The sequence below is a fragment of the Lissotriton helveticus genome, chromosome 6, assembly GCF_964261635.1.
Source record: "Lissotriton helveticus chromosome 6, aLisHel1.1, whole genome shotgun sequence".
Taxonomy (NCBI): domain Eukaryota; kingdom Metazoa; phylum Chordata; class Amphibia; order Caudata; family Salamandridae; genus Lissotriton; species Lissotriton helveticus.
Window position 1 is genome coordinate 1,394,796,933 of NC_136067.1, and position 13,119 is coordinate 1,394,810,051.

The 13,119-nt window shown below is 41.6% G+C and overlaps 1 protein-coding gene across 1 annotated transcript in view; it reads right to left on the reverse strand.

Moving 5' to 3' along the window:
• Positions 1-13,119, reverse strand: part of CNKSR3 (CNKSR family member 3) — a 197,056-nt gene that overhangs the window by 36,112 nt on the left and 147,825 nt on the right. Inside the window, exons 6-7 of the mRNA XM_078649173.1 lie at positions 10,182-10,301; positions 6,605-6,664 (exon numbers count right to left, since the gene is read on the reverse strand). Coding sequence (XP_078505299.1) covers positions 6,605-6,664; positions 10,182-10,301 — 180 coding nt within the window. The remainder of the gene's footprint in view (positions 1-6,604; positions 6,665-10,181; positions 10,302-13,119) is intronic.

The following is a 13,119-nucleotide window of genomic DNA, read 5'->3' on the forward strand; positions in this document are numbered from 1 at the left end:
AACAGCAACAGTTAAGTTAGGTCGGCATGGTTTCTGCTAACAGAACATATAATGAACTAGCTTAGCATTCGCAAACGGACACACATGTTTTACAAAGTTATATCGGACTGCAAATTTCTATACAAGGAATAATCACAATGACCCACATGATGCCGAAAGGGGACTTTTCTGCACTTCTTTTTGTAAGAGAGCATTTTTAATAAATACCTTCGGAAATATGTTTATGTAGACGTTTCCAAAGTAGATGACGTCATGAAATGACAACTATCACTGAGCAACGTGTGTACAAAACTGCTTGAGCAGACCAATTTTACAAATTGGAAAGATTAACTGGAAAAAAAACACATTTGATAAATGCCCAACATCATGCATAGAGAGAAACAGGCGAATCCAGACCACAACCTAAATCTGTGAAGTTACCAGAAAACAACTTAAAGGCCTGATTTCGTTTGGCGGACTGGCTACTTTGTCAACTGATGCCACGTTGGGCAGATTTTAAGTAATCCCTCGACGGAGACCCCAACGGCTCATTCAATGGAATACTTTCTCCAGTGGCCCAACGGTGGGAGCCGTGGGCGAAAGGACTGTACACTGTCCACCCTATTTAGGGTAGCCGAGCACTCCGGTTGAGGGGAAATTATTGCTATCGATTCAGCACTTGGAAAAGTGTGGGTCACATCAGATTGTGATCTGTTGGTGTGCACCCCATGTGTACTGACATAATAGAGCGATGTCCTGGGACATCGGTGGATTCAAATGTTTCATATGTCAATTTTGCGAGGTGGAACTGGTATGTTTATTTTTCGTTAACGCTTTAAAAAAAATTGCTAAATGCCATTCAATGACAAACTATCTGCCCCTATTCCAGACTAACAACATCCCTGTTGAACTATTAGTGCTGTATGGGAGCGGTGGAAGATGCAGGACAGGTGGGCAAAGAACAACACCCTTCCTCTCACTGCTCAAGACCCAGTGTCACTCGCGCAGCTTTGCGGTGAAAGCAGTTGTTGGCCTGCAGCACGGTCAGGGCACTCTGTTCCCGAGAGTAGATTAACTTATCTTTACTCTCACTGCGCCCAATCCCTTCATATTATGCCTTTATATGCCAGGTTGCTGGCAGAGTTCAGCAGAGGATGTGCCAGCAACTAAGCCAACTCGTGCCAGGAGAAGGGCTGCAACCTTAGAAGAGGACATGCAACCCTCTATGGTGGGGTCACTGAAATGTTTGTTACCCACTGTGGATTTCAGGGCACATTTTGAAATATACATGCTTATAGCTACACCCCACACTACATTACTGGTCCAGGGAGGACCTGGCTTAGCAGTTCAGGCTGGACTGTTCCCATGAGGAGCAGGGTCAAGACTAATTTGCATATGGCTCGGTCTAACGGGGTGGCATGGTGAGCACAAGAACGATGGATTTAACCAAGATCTCTTGACTGGGGGTGAATGTTTGATTTGTTCCGCATTCCGTCCATCATTTGCGTGTCTTTTGCTTTCTCGCCCGAAGTGTGTCAGGTAAGCCCAGACGTGGGTCTCAAGCTCACGACGTCACTGGAGTCAAGCTAGCGTGGCTGATATGGGGCGATACCCCGAAACCGGCCCCAGGATGCTTGTTTTCTGGCCAAGGGAGGACCTGGCTTGACAGTTTGGGCTGGACTGTTCCCATGAGGCACAGGGTCAGGCTGATTTGCATTTGGGTGGGTCCACATTTGGGTGGCATGGTGAGCAAAAGAAGATGGATTTTAACTCAGATCTCTTGATTGGGGTGAATGTTTGATTTGTTCGGCATTCCGTCCATCATTTGTGTATCTTTTGCACACTACATTACTGTGTCAGTTGATTTCATATCAGCAGAGGTTCTTTACAGTAGCAGGCCACATGCACTATGTAAACTTGTTTTATGTATGGAGACGGAGAAGGAAATGTTGCACTGCAGCACTTTCAGGAGCATGCTCCAATTTGGTATCTCTAATTTTCCCCTTCAATACTTGGAATACATATTTCCCTTAGATTAGGAATTTGTTTATAGTGCTTAAAAATTAAATGTAGAATGCTCTCATTTTGATTGCCGAAATTGGGACACTCTTCTGGTGCTACATAAAAAGGACATCAAAACAGCTGCTATTTGGAGCCTTGGTCAGGGAAAGACAGCGTAGTCTAGATTTCCTGCCATTTCTGCATTGGGAAGAGGCAGGAATCTAGTTAGGGGTCCTTCTTCTTCTAAGGGCATTAACCTCATCTATCTAAGCCCACTAATGAACTGCTTCCTGTATCACACCACTCGCTTCTAGTCCAAAAGGAAGGGCTATGCTGCTGTGAGCCTCATACGGAGCAGGCAATAGTCCCCCCCCCTTCACGATGTGCAACAGTGTGTTCTCAGTGTCTCAAATCAGTCAGGCCACCCCTGTAAACTGCTGCATGCAGCTGGGCGACGGATATGGATGACTACATCATACTGCCGCTTCTACCAAGCAAGAGCGTGGTACGCACACAGAGGACATTTTTGTTGATTAACGTTTTCAAGGGGATTTTTTTTTTAACTCGGGACGCAGTCTAGAAGTGCCATGAAGTACTGAGACACACACACACACATTGATAGATCAGAGCCCTTTCTTATAAATGAATACACAGCACTGACAGTCATGCAACAAGTCAGTGGGGAGAAGGGTATTGATTAATAAAAGTCATCCACCGCTATTTGTGCGCATCACTTCCCAGAAGCAAGTACCATAAGGCACATTTTTATTTACCGACTGCCAGGCCACTTTAATGAGGCTTGATGCCAAATTAAGATTTTGTTTTAAAATAAAATTATTTTGTTTGAATGAAACACTATTTAAAGCATACCTCTAGGTGCTCCTGAGTGTAAACAATGAATTGCTACACATTTCTTACCGGAGGAACCAGGGACAACACAAGAACCCATTTAGCACTGTCTTTGCACATTCAAAATCTACTGAACATTAGAATGTTGATGGGTGCCACAGCTACGAATCCAGAGGGTACAGAGAACAAGTGGTGCATCCCAATAGACTAAACATGTTCTAAAGGAAACATTTACACCCAGTGTCCGGCTTCCTAGAATTTAAAATTCTTAAATCGGGTGCCTCAGCACAAATAATGACAACAAATGACAGCTCAGAACAGAGCATCTGACCCCCAGCCCATAACTGGCATTTACAGCTGCATTCCCTAAGCACCTTTGGGGCCTAAAACAAGATTGCAGACAATAGCTACTTGGGTAAGTAATCTAGCTGTGTAATTGACGCACAGCATCTATTTGCTTTTATGATATGCTACATCTAGCTAAAATCCCCAAAGGACAATTTTTATTGTTTAGCTTCAAATGTTGCCAGTTTCACGAAATGGGCCTGGATTCTCCGATGCAGGGGTCTTGGTTGGGCCTGTTCCAAGTTGAGCACACAGCAGAACGCTGAGCTTCTAAGAAACACCTAAGTGAGAGAATACTTTTTGGAAAGACCATTAGGCAACAAACAACTCCATATTCATATTAAGTTTGCAATATTCTACACAAAACTCCACTGATCCAGAAACTCCCTTGGGCACCCAAAGCTCAAAGACGCGTTTCCAGGAGCCTAGGGTTTTTTTGTACTGGATAATTAGAAAGACTTAGAATTCGCCTAATATGCAGCAGTGTTGTTGACCATTTCCACCTACATTTCCCTTGATTGTTACTCTTGACTATAACACGCAATCACCGCCCCATGATTTGGGAAATTTGTGTGTCCGACAAACGTTATGAATTCTGCGTAAACATTAGGAAAGGGAAAAACAAATTCAGAAACATCTGCCTACAAATTAAACAGGAAAATATAGTCCTCAATCAACTCCATCAAAAAATGTTTGTGCATTGATATCTTGGCTTTGAAAGACCACTTCCCCAAAGAAACCCTGACCGAAGCCCTCCTTCCGAAGAATTAAGACATCAAGGAGAAAGAATGCACTAGCATCCAGAAATCGATCTAAAGAGGATGTGAATGTTAACCTGGTCAAACCAAGCACACTATGATTAGTTATGACTTATGAACTCGGACTATAGGAGCCATTTAAACACACAAATTTGATAGAGAGCCATAGGTTTTACAGACAGTTGAACCAGCCTGGAATACCCAAACTGACCTGACCTTCTATGATTCTTCTAAATGTAGAACACGTTTCTCATTCCTTCTACCACACATTTATTTTTGAAAATGTTAAATCCTGGCCTTTTTGCTTTATACCATTCCCACTCAATTACTTGTCACATAATTTGAACCTACCTGGGAAAAGCATGAACGGAAAATGAAAAGTTACTCAACTCCAATGTGAAGCCCTAGACAGCAGAGCTATTGTTTATTTTAGTCCAAACTTACTGGCTAAGGCAGCAGATCTACCGCATATGCTGCTTGCAGTTTCAGGAAGTTGATATACCACTTCCTCCATCTCCCCAATTTTCAAAAGCAGAGGCTCAGGTGCATATGTTGTTTTCACTCCTGTTCTCTTGACTTGTATAGACCAGCTTCCCATTGCAATTTCAACTAATTTGGGCAATAGCACTTTAGTAGGTTTTACTTCAAGTCAAGTAGCCGTAGCTCTGAATAAGGTTTATTAATAGTTAGCTTCCAGACGTTTGCACTATACCATCCATTTTGCTGTACATGCTAACTGTGCTGAAGATAGGAGTATTCTAGAACATATCTCATCTGGTATGAAGATCTCTTCAGGTGTCTGTCAAGTTTCAGTTATTTCTCCAGTTTCTAAACTATTGTATTACTCTTAACATTTGTAGCACCTGGGAGAAGAGGAAATGCAACCATTTGGGAAGGGTAGAAAACTGTAGCCTCCCCTGTAGATCAGTGAGATCTGTGCAACTAGACATTCCAGATCTTGTTGAAGAATTGTGCAGGTGTGACGTTAGGAACATATAAACTAACCAAAGCCACTGGTTCCCCATCTAAATTGCCTTTTAGCAATATGTATCAACCCTCCAGGCCTACCAGGTTATTAAAACACACCATCAAAACCCTGATTAAACCCATGAAAGCATCTTTCTGACACAGGTTGAGCAAAATGGGAGGTAAACCTGCCCTTCAATTTCTGGATTTTCTCCCCTCACTACTAGTGATATGGGTTTCTTGAAGCAATGTTATGTGTGTAAGCTTCGGGTGTGCATGGATTTTGCACCTTTAAGTTGGGCCCGCCACAGGGTTACCTTTTCATGTGTTTAACGTGTATTTAGTGCCCCTGGCTATATCCAAGATTTCAGGTATTTCATGCTATCTCGGGTGGCATCTTGGGTCTGACTTTCTCCCTATCTTGGTTTCGATATCTACTGTTCTAGCAGCATGTGATTTATGCATTCTGTAATTCAAGGCCCAAGACGATGCATTCCCGGCTGGGCATTTCTGTGCCTAGACCCAGATACGCCAATCAACACCGCTATTTGAACTCCACTTGGTGCATAACATCTACCTTCGTTAACTTTGCATTCAACTGCAGAGGCAATACTCTCCCTATTCTGTAACAAACAGATGAGCGATGAAAATTAAAAGTAAGATTAAAGAAATATATTTAAACTATAATGGAAAGTGAGAAGAAAGGGGGGTTGCAGACATTCCAATCTCTAACTGCCAACCACTCTCCTCCGGCCTAGGTAGACATAAGGCCCAATCTGACATCTTTATGCCTATTCTGTTTTTTTACCACACAGCAAAAAAACTATTTTTGCATTTCAACACTGAAACCCTATTAAATAAGACATTCCAAAGTTTCAGATAATAGTCATGGGAGTCAGTGAAAGTCTTTCAGACATATGATCGTCAGACAAGCCTGTTCCAGACACTGCTTAATTTGAACCGGCGGTTTCCGGTGCTCGGCAACACTGGGAACATTAGCATGCACTTTAAACCGAAGATCCTCACCCTCGTCTTCATCTCCAAAAAAGAATTGCATACATTTGTAACCACCAGGGTAGGGCGTGGTCTTGGAATATATACACTGTTGCATTTTCGTGTTTGATAGCCTCAATCTGTTGTTCTCTTTGCAAAATATAAGTAAACACATTTCAACAATCGGTCTTGGTTTTATACTTGGCCAGGGAAGGTGTATCAGTGATCTGTGTGCTCACTCCACCACGGAGAACTATGATAAGCCCTTCAGGTTACGCCTTTGAGAACTATTCTTCCAGAACAATTCTATTGATGAGCCTTCGACTCTTTTGGGCATTCAAACAATAATCTCGCTACCTTGCTTCAATATACACAATCCTATGCTAGGACCACCTTCAGGCGCACAGTGGCAGCCCTCTATTGCCCAGGGATGGTCATCACACAACCAGGCATTCAAGCAAGTGGTCACCACCTTCAAAACGCTCACAACGTGATAAATTTGAGGGCATAAATGAAGAACAGACAGAGCCGTTACCTACAGTCGGCAAAATGCGGACACCTGTGGAGGCCGAGAAATCAGTAGCGGGACAGGGACTATGCGGCTAGCATTGCCTGTGAGATAATGATAAACTATAGAAACAAAACAATTATAAACTCTCCCCGGCCCCTGGAGGAAAAAAGTGAATGCTGATAAATCTCACTCATTTACTTACATGTTCTGTGGTCCCCGTAATGACATGCAGGCCATCATATGTTGATTTGATATACATTCCCTAGTAAAGGGAAACAAACGCAATGGGATCAATGCTGACTCTACTAAGGCAATGACATTTTTCTTAATTATACACAGTTGTAGCTCACACAAAGCATAAATACACAAAAGACTCAGACACCTGACTGATCAGAATATTCATACTCAATGTCAATTTTAAATTTGGTTAACTTAAAATACAGGCTACAAACGTTGAAAAACATTGCAACATATTTATGGGAATCAAACAACACACATTTACTTTATAAAAAAAATAAAAGTAGGAAAGTAAATTAAAAAAAAAACTTTTAAAAGGGATACTGTAACAAACTGACAAACGGTAGACTAAGCTCAAAATGCTAAATGCAATGCTCATAAAACATTCTCTCAACAAACTCCAGAGTATCACAGCTCATCTTTCAAGATTCCGAACCAGGATCAGACACATCTACAATAATAGAAGGAAAGGCGCACAACACAACACATAAACAAGACAGTATACAGACACTACTTTTCTTTCAGAAAACCTCCCGCTAAAGAACTGAACAGATAGACACAAGTAGAGGTGCAATAATACAGTTACATAAATATACACCATCAGATCACATCATTAATGCGCTTTTCTGTTAAACAGAGTGACAAGATCACATAGAAAAACAGTGAAAACCTCAAATCAAATATACTTTGCAGCACACACACTAATCTCACTTGACCAGTCCATACAAAAAGAGCGCAGTGGCGCAAACAACTCAGTCAAGCCCTGCACCAAAATAACATAATAAACAAGCACAGGGCAGGCGCAGGCAGCATCAGGATAGCCTTGCTAGTCGTCTACCAGCCTGCTCAGATGAAAATACTTCTTGAACCATCTAGCATGCCTTGCATGAGCCCCCCTTGTTCCAGTGCAGACAGTGGCACTTAAGCCTTATGGGAGTTCTGTGTGAGATCAAATGTGCAATCACATCATTACTTATCCACAGTTCTAAATGCACTATAAAAATGTGGATGATCTATAATCTTGATCTCCACATAACTGAGTAACTAGCATGAAACCCCTCCTACATGAATCACACAACAATGATGCACACAATTTTGATTACTACCCAGCCACCTCTTGACAAATCCCTGCAGCTTCCCGACTAAGACTAGTAGCTAAAGGATCAAGAGAATATCTATGCTTGCTGGCTCTCGCTGCACACTTTGGGGAGACAGCCCCACTGATACAACCTATTTCAAGAACGATACTGTGAGTAAATTGTGTCTCAGGAGAGCTGGCACTCAATGCGCATTCAGTGTTGAACGTTTCTCCTATCCCTGGCCAAACGCACGTAGAAGCACAAAAAAAAGACAAGTTCCCTCCTGCTCCATTTACAAGAGGTTTTGTTCAGGTCGTTTGAACACCTCTAGAGGTGGCCACACACAATTGAAATCTGCGTGCCAGGTAATAATCACTGGTTCAAAAGTACGAGTGCACCTACAAAGTCTGGCACCAAGTATTAAAATGGGCAGAGGGACGGTAAAATGACACTCCTCCAAGGTCCTGCTTCCTACCATCAAGTTTCTGGCCACCCTCATCAGGTTTCCTCCGGCACCCAGCAGATTTTTTTCTCATTCCCAGCAGGCTGTCCCTACTTGTGCCCAGTAGACTCCATCTCACATAGCAGGCCTGCTGTAGCTTAAGCAAGCTCCTTTTTCTCAGCAGGCTTCATGTTGTCCCCCAATAAACCTCTCCTCACAGCCGGCCATCCAGTATTTAATGTTCAATAGAATGAGTGCCAGGGACCAAAGCTCTGCTCCGGCGGTGCTATCAGAAATCAGTGCACAAATACCAAGGCTGCATACGTTTTGAATTCACTGCAGGCCTCTTTAATCCACTACTAGACACTACTGCCCCTTTATCTCACACGTGTTGGTCCCTGCTTTCTCCCTTTGTGCCGTCTTCCTTCCCGCTTGTGTTTTTTTCCATCTCTTGCTTGCGGTTAATATGAGATAAGGACAAATAAGTGCCGGTCCCCAAAAATCAGTACTGGTGGCTCATCTTTGGTAGACTCGCAAGACGAGGAAGTCATTCCTCAGTGATAAAGCAACATGTGTAACAAACCAAACAAGCAGCAGCAGTACAGTAAAGGTGCTGTAGTCTTAAAGGTATTAATTTCAATTAAAAAATAAAACAAAACCATGAAAGTTGCTCAATGTGTTCAACTGTTATGCAAAAGGTAAATGTTCCAATGGGAAAAAAAAATCAATGTTGTTCCTTTAAAAACCAAGTGTAATTTTCGTTTAGAGGTAGATCGGCACCTAAGCACGAAGTGGCCAACCGCAAGTGCGCTTGAACAGAAGCAAGGGCATTTGAAGGCAACCATCCTAACCAAAACAAAATCATTAATTTACCCTGGATTATTCCTACTGGGCATTCTGCAAGGTGGCTAGGTGGATTAGGTTCTTTCTGTTCTCTACCCAGACTGTGTCCGGTATGACGGTGTTTGCTTTTGTGGGCCACCGGCTCAGCATGAGAATTCACATGGACCCTGGGGCCACATCTTTTTGCTTACAGCAAAATAGCTTGATTCCTGACTAGGACACTCCCAACAATCAAGCTCTGAAATCCCGGTGAAAGAAGTGGAAGGTTTCTCCCAGTCAAGTACAGTACTAGAGTTTCACTGTGCTTCTCTACCCCAGTTTTAAATGGCTCTCCATTTAAGTGTGCAGGTTTGAATCCTGAAATCCTTTTCTGCAAATAGCTGCTAGCCCGACACCACAGACCAGCTACATACCATTGTCCACTACATATTGGGGAAACTGTTCCATCTAAAAAGCTAATTCAACCGGTCTTAGATTGAATTGTTTTGTAACCGCATTTATTTAGCATCTTATACTCCGACAAGGTCCTGAAACGCATTAGTAGAAATATAGTACGGTATGCCATGGGAGAGTACTCAGGCGGAAGAGCGTTTAGTTGCAGTGTGGCCTGTATGGGAAGTGCTGTCTCATCCATTCCTCAAGTCTTGCTCTCTTCTTTCCCATCTCTTCTGTTCCACCTCATCTCTAGGAGTTCATCTTCAAGAACTATACAGCACAACCTAAAACAGCAATGACATCCTGAAGTTTCTTTGTCGTAAGTACATCTGTAGTAAGCCCTGGCCCCTCGACAGCGTAGCAGAATGCTTTGTATTAATTCAAGAAGAAATACAACAAAGATACATCAACCAGATATCCTGTAGCAGCACCACTGCTCAACGTTAACTAAAAACATATTCAATGCTTGACAAATAAGCACAAAGCGCCAACTCGTGCAGTAAAACATAGAACAGCTAAATGGCTACTTGAATGAGATGTACAGGGCAACGTGCACATTTCTTGGCTCATCTTAATGAATCACCAAGATGAGGTGGCTTTGGGGTACCTTTGAGCGTGACTAGACCAGGGTGTGGCCAAGTATTTGACTTTTGCATTATTATTGCATTGAAAATGCTTACCTTCCCTACTACACAACTACCAGATCGTGGGGACGGTGGGAAAAGTAATTAAGTGGTATTTACCAGTCCTTCTCCAGCTTTAATGTTCGTCAAATGGACCTCATCCAAGCAGGCACACTGGCTCATGAGGGGATCCCTGCTGAACTGGATGGTCTTTTCACAAATTCCATTCATAACTTTGGACTACAAGTACAAATACAACAACAACAAAAGTTTGTGACTAAAATGTTACATCACAGAATGTTTGCCGACAGAATTAAACACATATTTTGCAAAGAAGACTTTTGCTATAAATGTTTTATTTTTTATTACTGCAGTACCATCCTGCCTTCTTGTTCTGGTGTTGTGCTCGAGTCAAACACGAACAGTGCTATGCCTTGATTGTATAGCAATTGATTTTATTTCAAAGCCGAATATTAAGAAATCTAAATATTTGGTCGCTTGTGTCACCTTTAAAATTCTGCCTCAAAGGTACTTTTTTTTATAACTGATTATTAAAAACTGTTTAAAACAAAAAGGAAGAAAACACAATACTAAAGACTGACAAATTATAGCTATTTTAATTTGTTGTGCATTATCTGACTTCAGCATTAGTCTTAATTATGGCAAACAAAGTAAAAATCATAACATCACAATTTAATACCCGATGGGTGTGGGCACAGTAGCACTACTCACTCGCTGCACATTTTGTACACAAAACCCTATGTTGTACTATTTTGTTAGAATTGCAACAAAACGAATGATAATATATTTAATAAAATTGTTCTCTTTAACGAGATGAGAGAATATCATAAGTACCTGCATAACTGCCCTGATAACAATGGTTTGGCACCTTTAAATCAAACTGCAGGACAACTACAGCCCAGTTAGTTCAGCAGCAACGTATGAACCATACTGAATTCCAAAGTAAGGCTCAAAGAGGGGTATAGCATGACCCTAGTGCTATGCACAGACACTTCCCGACCTCCTGCTATGCCCAAAGACTTGACAAATTTGTGAAACTGCCCGCCCAAGTAAAATGTTTGGGGGGAGGGTTAATAAATGGTTTTTAAATAACGTGAGTACTATTTTGCCTTACATAGTGGGTAATGGCCAGTGATGTAAAAAAAGGAAAAAATAAACACCACACACACAGAAGTGTGTCTGAAACCGAAAAGGATGTTAACTCCCTAAACTGCGAGAGGCAACTGCATGTCCCTGATGTGTCAAAGAGCGTTATTCCTCAGAGCTCCCAGTGGATGACATTTTGGGTGTTCTACAAATCACACTGCGCTTTATGAGTTCAAAAAACAATTGACACATCTAGGTACCCAAAGTGGAACACATGTTTAGCACAGTAAGAGATATACCAAAAAAATGTGCATCGCTTCTTTGAAAATTAATGAATTGCTGGAAAAGATACAAGATTTCGACTTTAAGGACTGCCAGGTTAAGGAATGGACACTGTACGTATGCTGCCTCGTTTTTAATGATCCATTTAATTTTTAGTCTGCAAGATATTTTGTTACCAATTCTTTCTCTGGCCCACCCAGAGCAGTACACTCTGTCACCTTGTGCTATTGGCTATTTGGTGCATCATTCCACCTTCTAGGAAGCATTTCCAATGGAAAGCGTAAGGGATTATTTTACACGTGAAAAGCAGATTTAATCATCACACTGTTCGCCACATGCAATTATTTACCTCTTATGGTCGCTTTATGAAGAAAACAAACCTTTGTTCCTACATTTTCCCAGCAAGGGAAAAGCTAATTCGACAGGCTTTAATGTGATATAATGCATTTGTGCATGTGGTGCCTTTAGTCAGCCTTTCTGAATGCCTGTGTATAAGATATGTTGGCACATTAACACGTGGCCTATTGGCTTTACCAATGCTTGTTTTTAATGTAGGCCCTTAAGGCGTTGCATGCAACTAGTGATGTCTGAGTTACATTTTTAGTATATTGGGTTTAGTTAGATTAAAAAAATCTTTCATTAATGAGAAATACAAATTTAGCTTTTTGAAAGGTGTGAACGCGAAGAAAGAAAAATTGTCTTGCAAACCACATATTCCAACTACATTCACCAAGTAGTGTATAGTCGGAAGCATACACTTACATGGAAATATTTTTTAAATAAAAAACGTTGCATAAAGATAGTCAGCGCCACAACTAATGCCTCATTACTGAGCAGAGGATAAGCTGCCTAGAGCACAACACAGGTGTCCAACTTTTATCCATATGAGCCATATATCTATGCCAGATTTTCAGCATATTTATGTCCGATAAATCCACTTTGTTGTTGAGAGGTTCTACTGCAAAAAACAGCATGGCACTAAACCTTGCGGAGTTAGACAGGACACCCACACACTTTCTTCAAGAGATAGATGGGGTGTTTACTGAATAGCAACCCCAACATCGACAGGAAAAGTTTCTTGAGCCTTGAAAAAGCCCTGCGGGCGAAACGTGCTTCGGCTGTTGCTGTTTTTTCTCATATTTTGTTAGGAAATAAAAGTCAAAAGACCTGATTCAGAAGTGTGGTCGAAGTATCTTTAAAAGAACATTGGATTATGGACGTATTGGGAACATAATACGAGAAAGAGTTTCCTCCGGTGCTTGCTTGATTGCGAATTGGATTACAGATATAGTGATTGGGTGTGCTCTGGTGTATTGCGATCAACTATAGCCTCAGGCCTCAACGGTCTTGAGATTAAAATACACTGGTGGGTGGGTATTAAAACGTTGTTTTGATCACCCCGCAGGAAGTCATTGTTAAGTTCTTAACTAGACTTAGAATGTCAAGAGATGTGCAAACCAAATAGCAAACCCACCTTTTGTTCTTCAGTTGTGTTTCTTCAAGAGAGCACAGGGTGTGATTCACCTGTTTTCTACAGCATTCAATTTTCAGTTGCCATCAATTTTCAAACAAACTGTTCATGCTAACAAAAAACTGCATCATTCACTGGCGTACAAATGGATGATGTTTACATCACTGTCCAATCGCAAAAACACTAAGAATTCTTCCC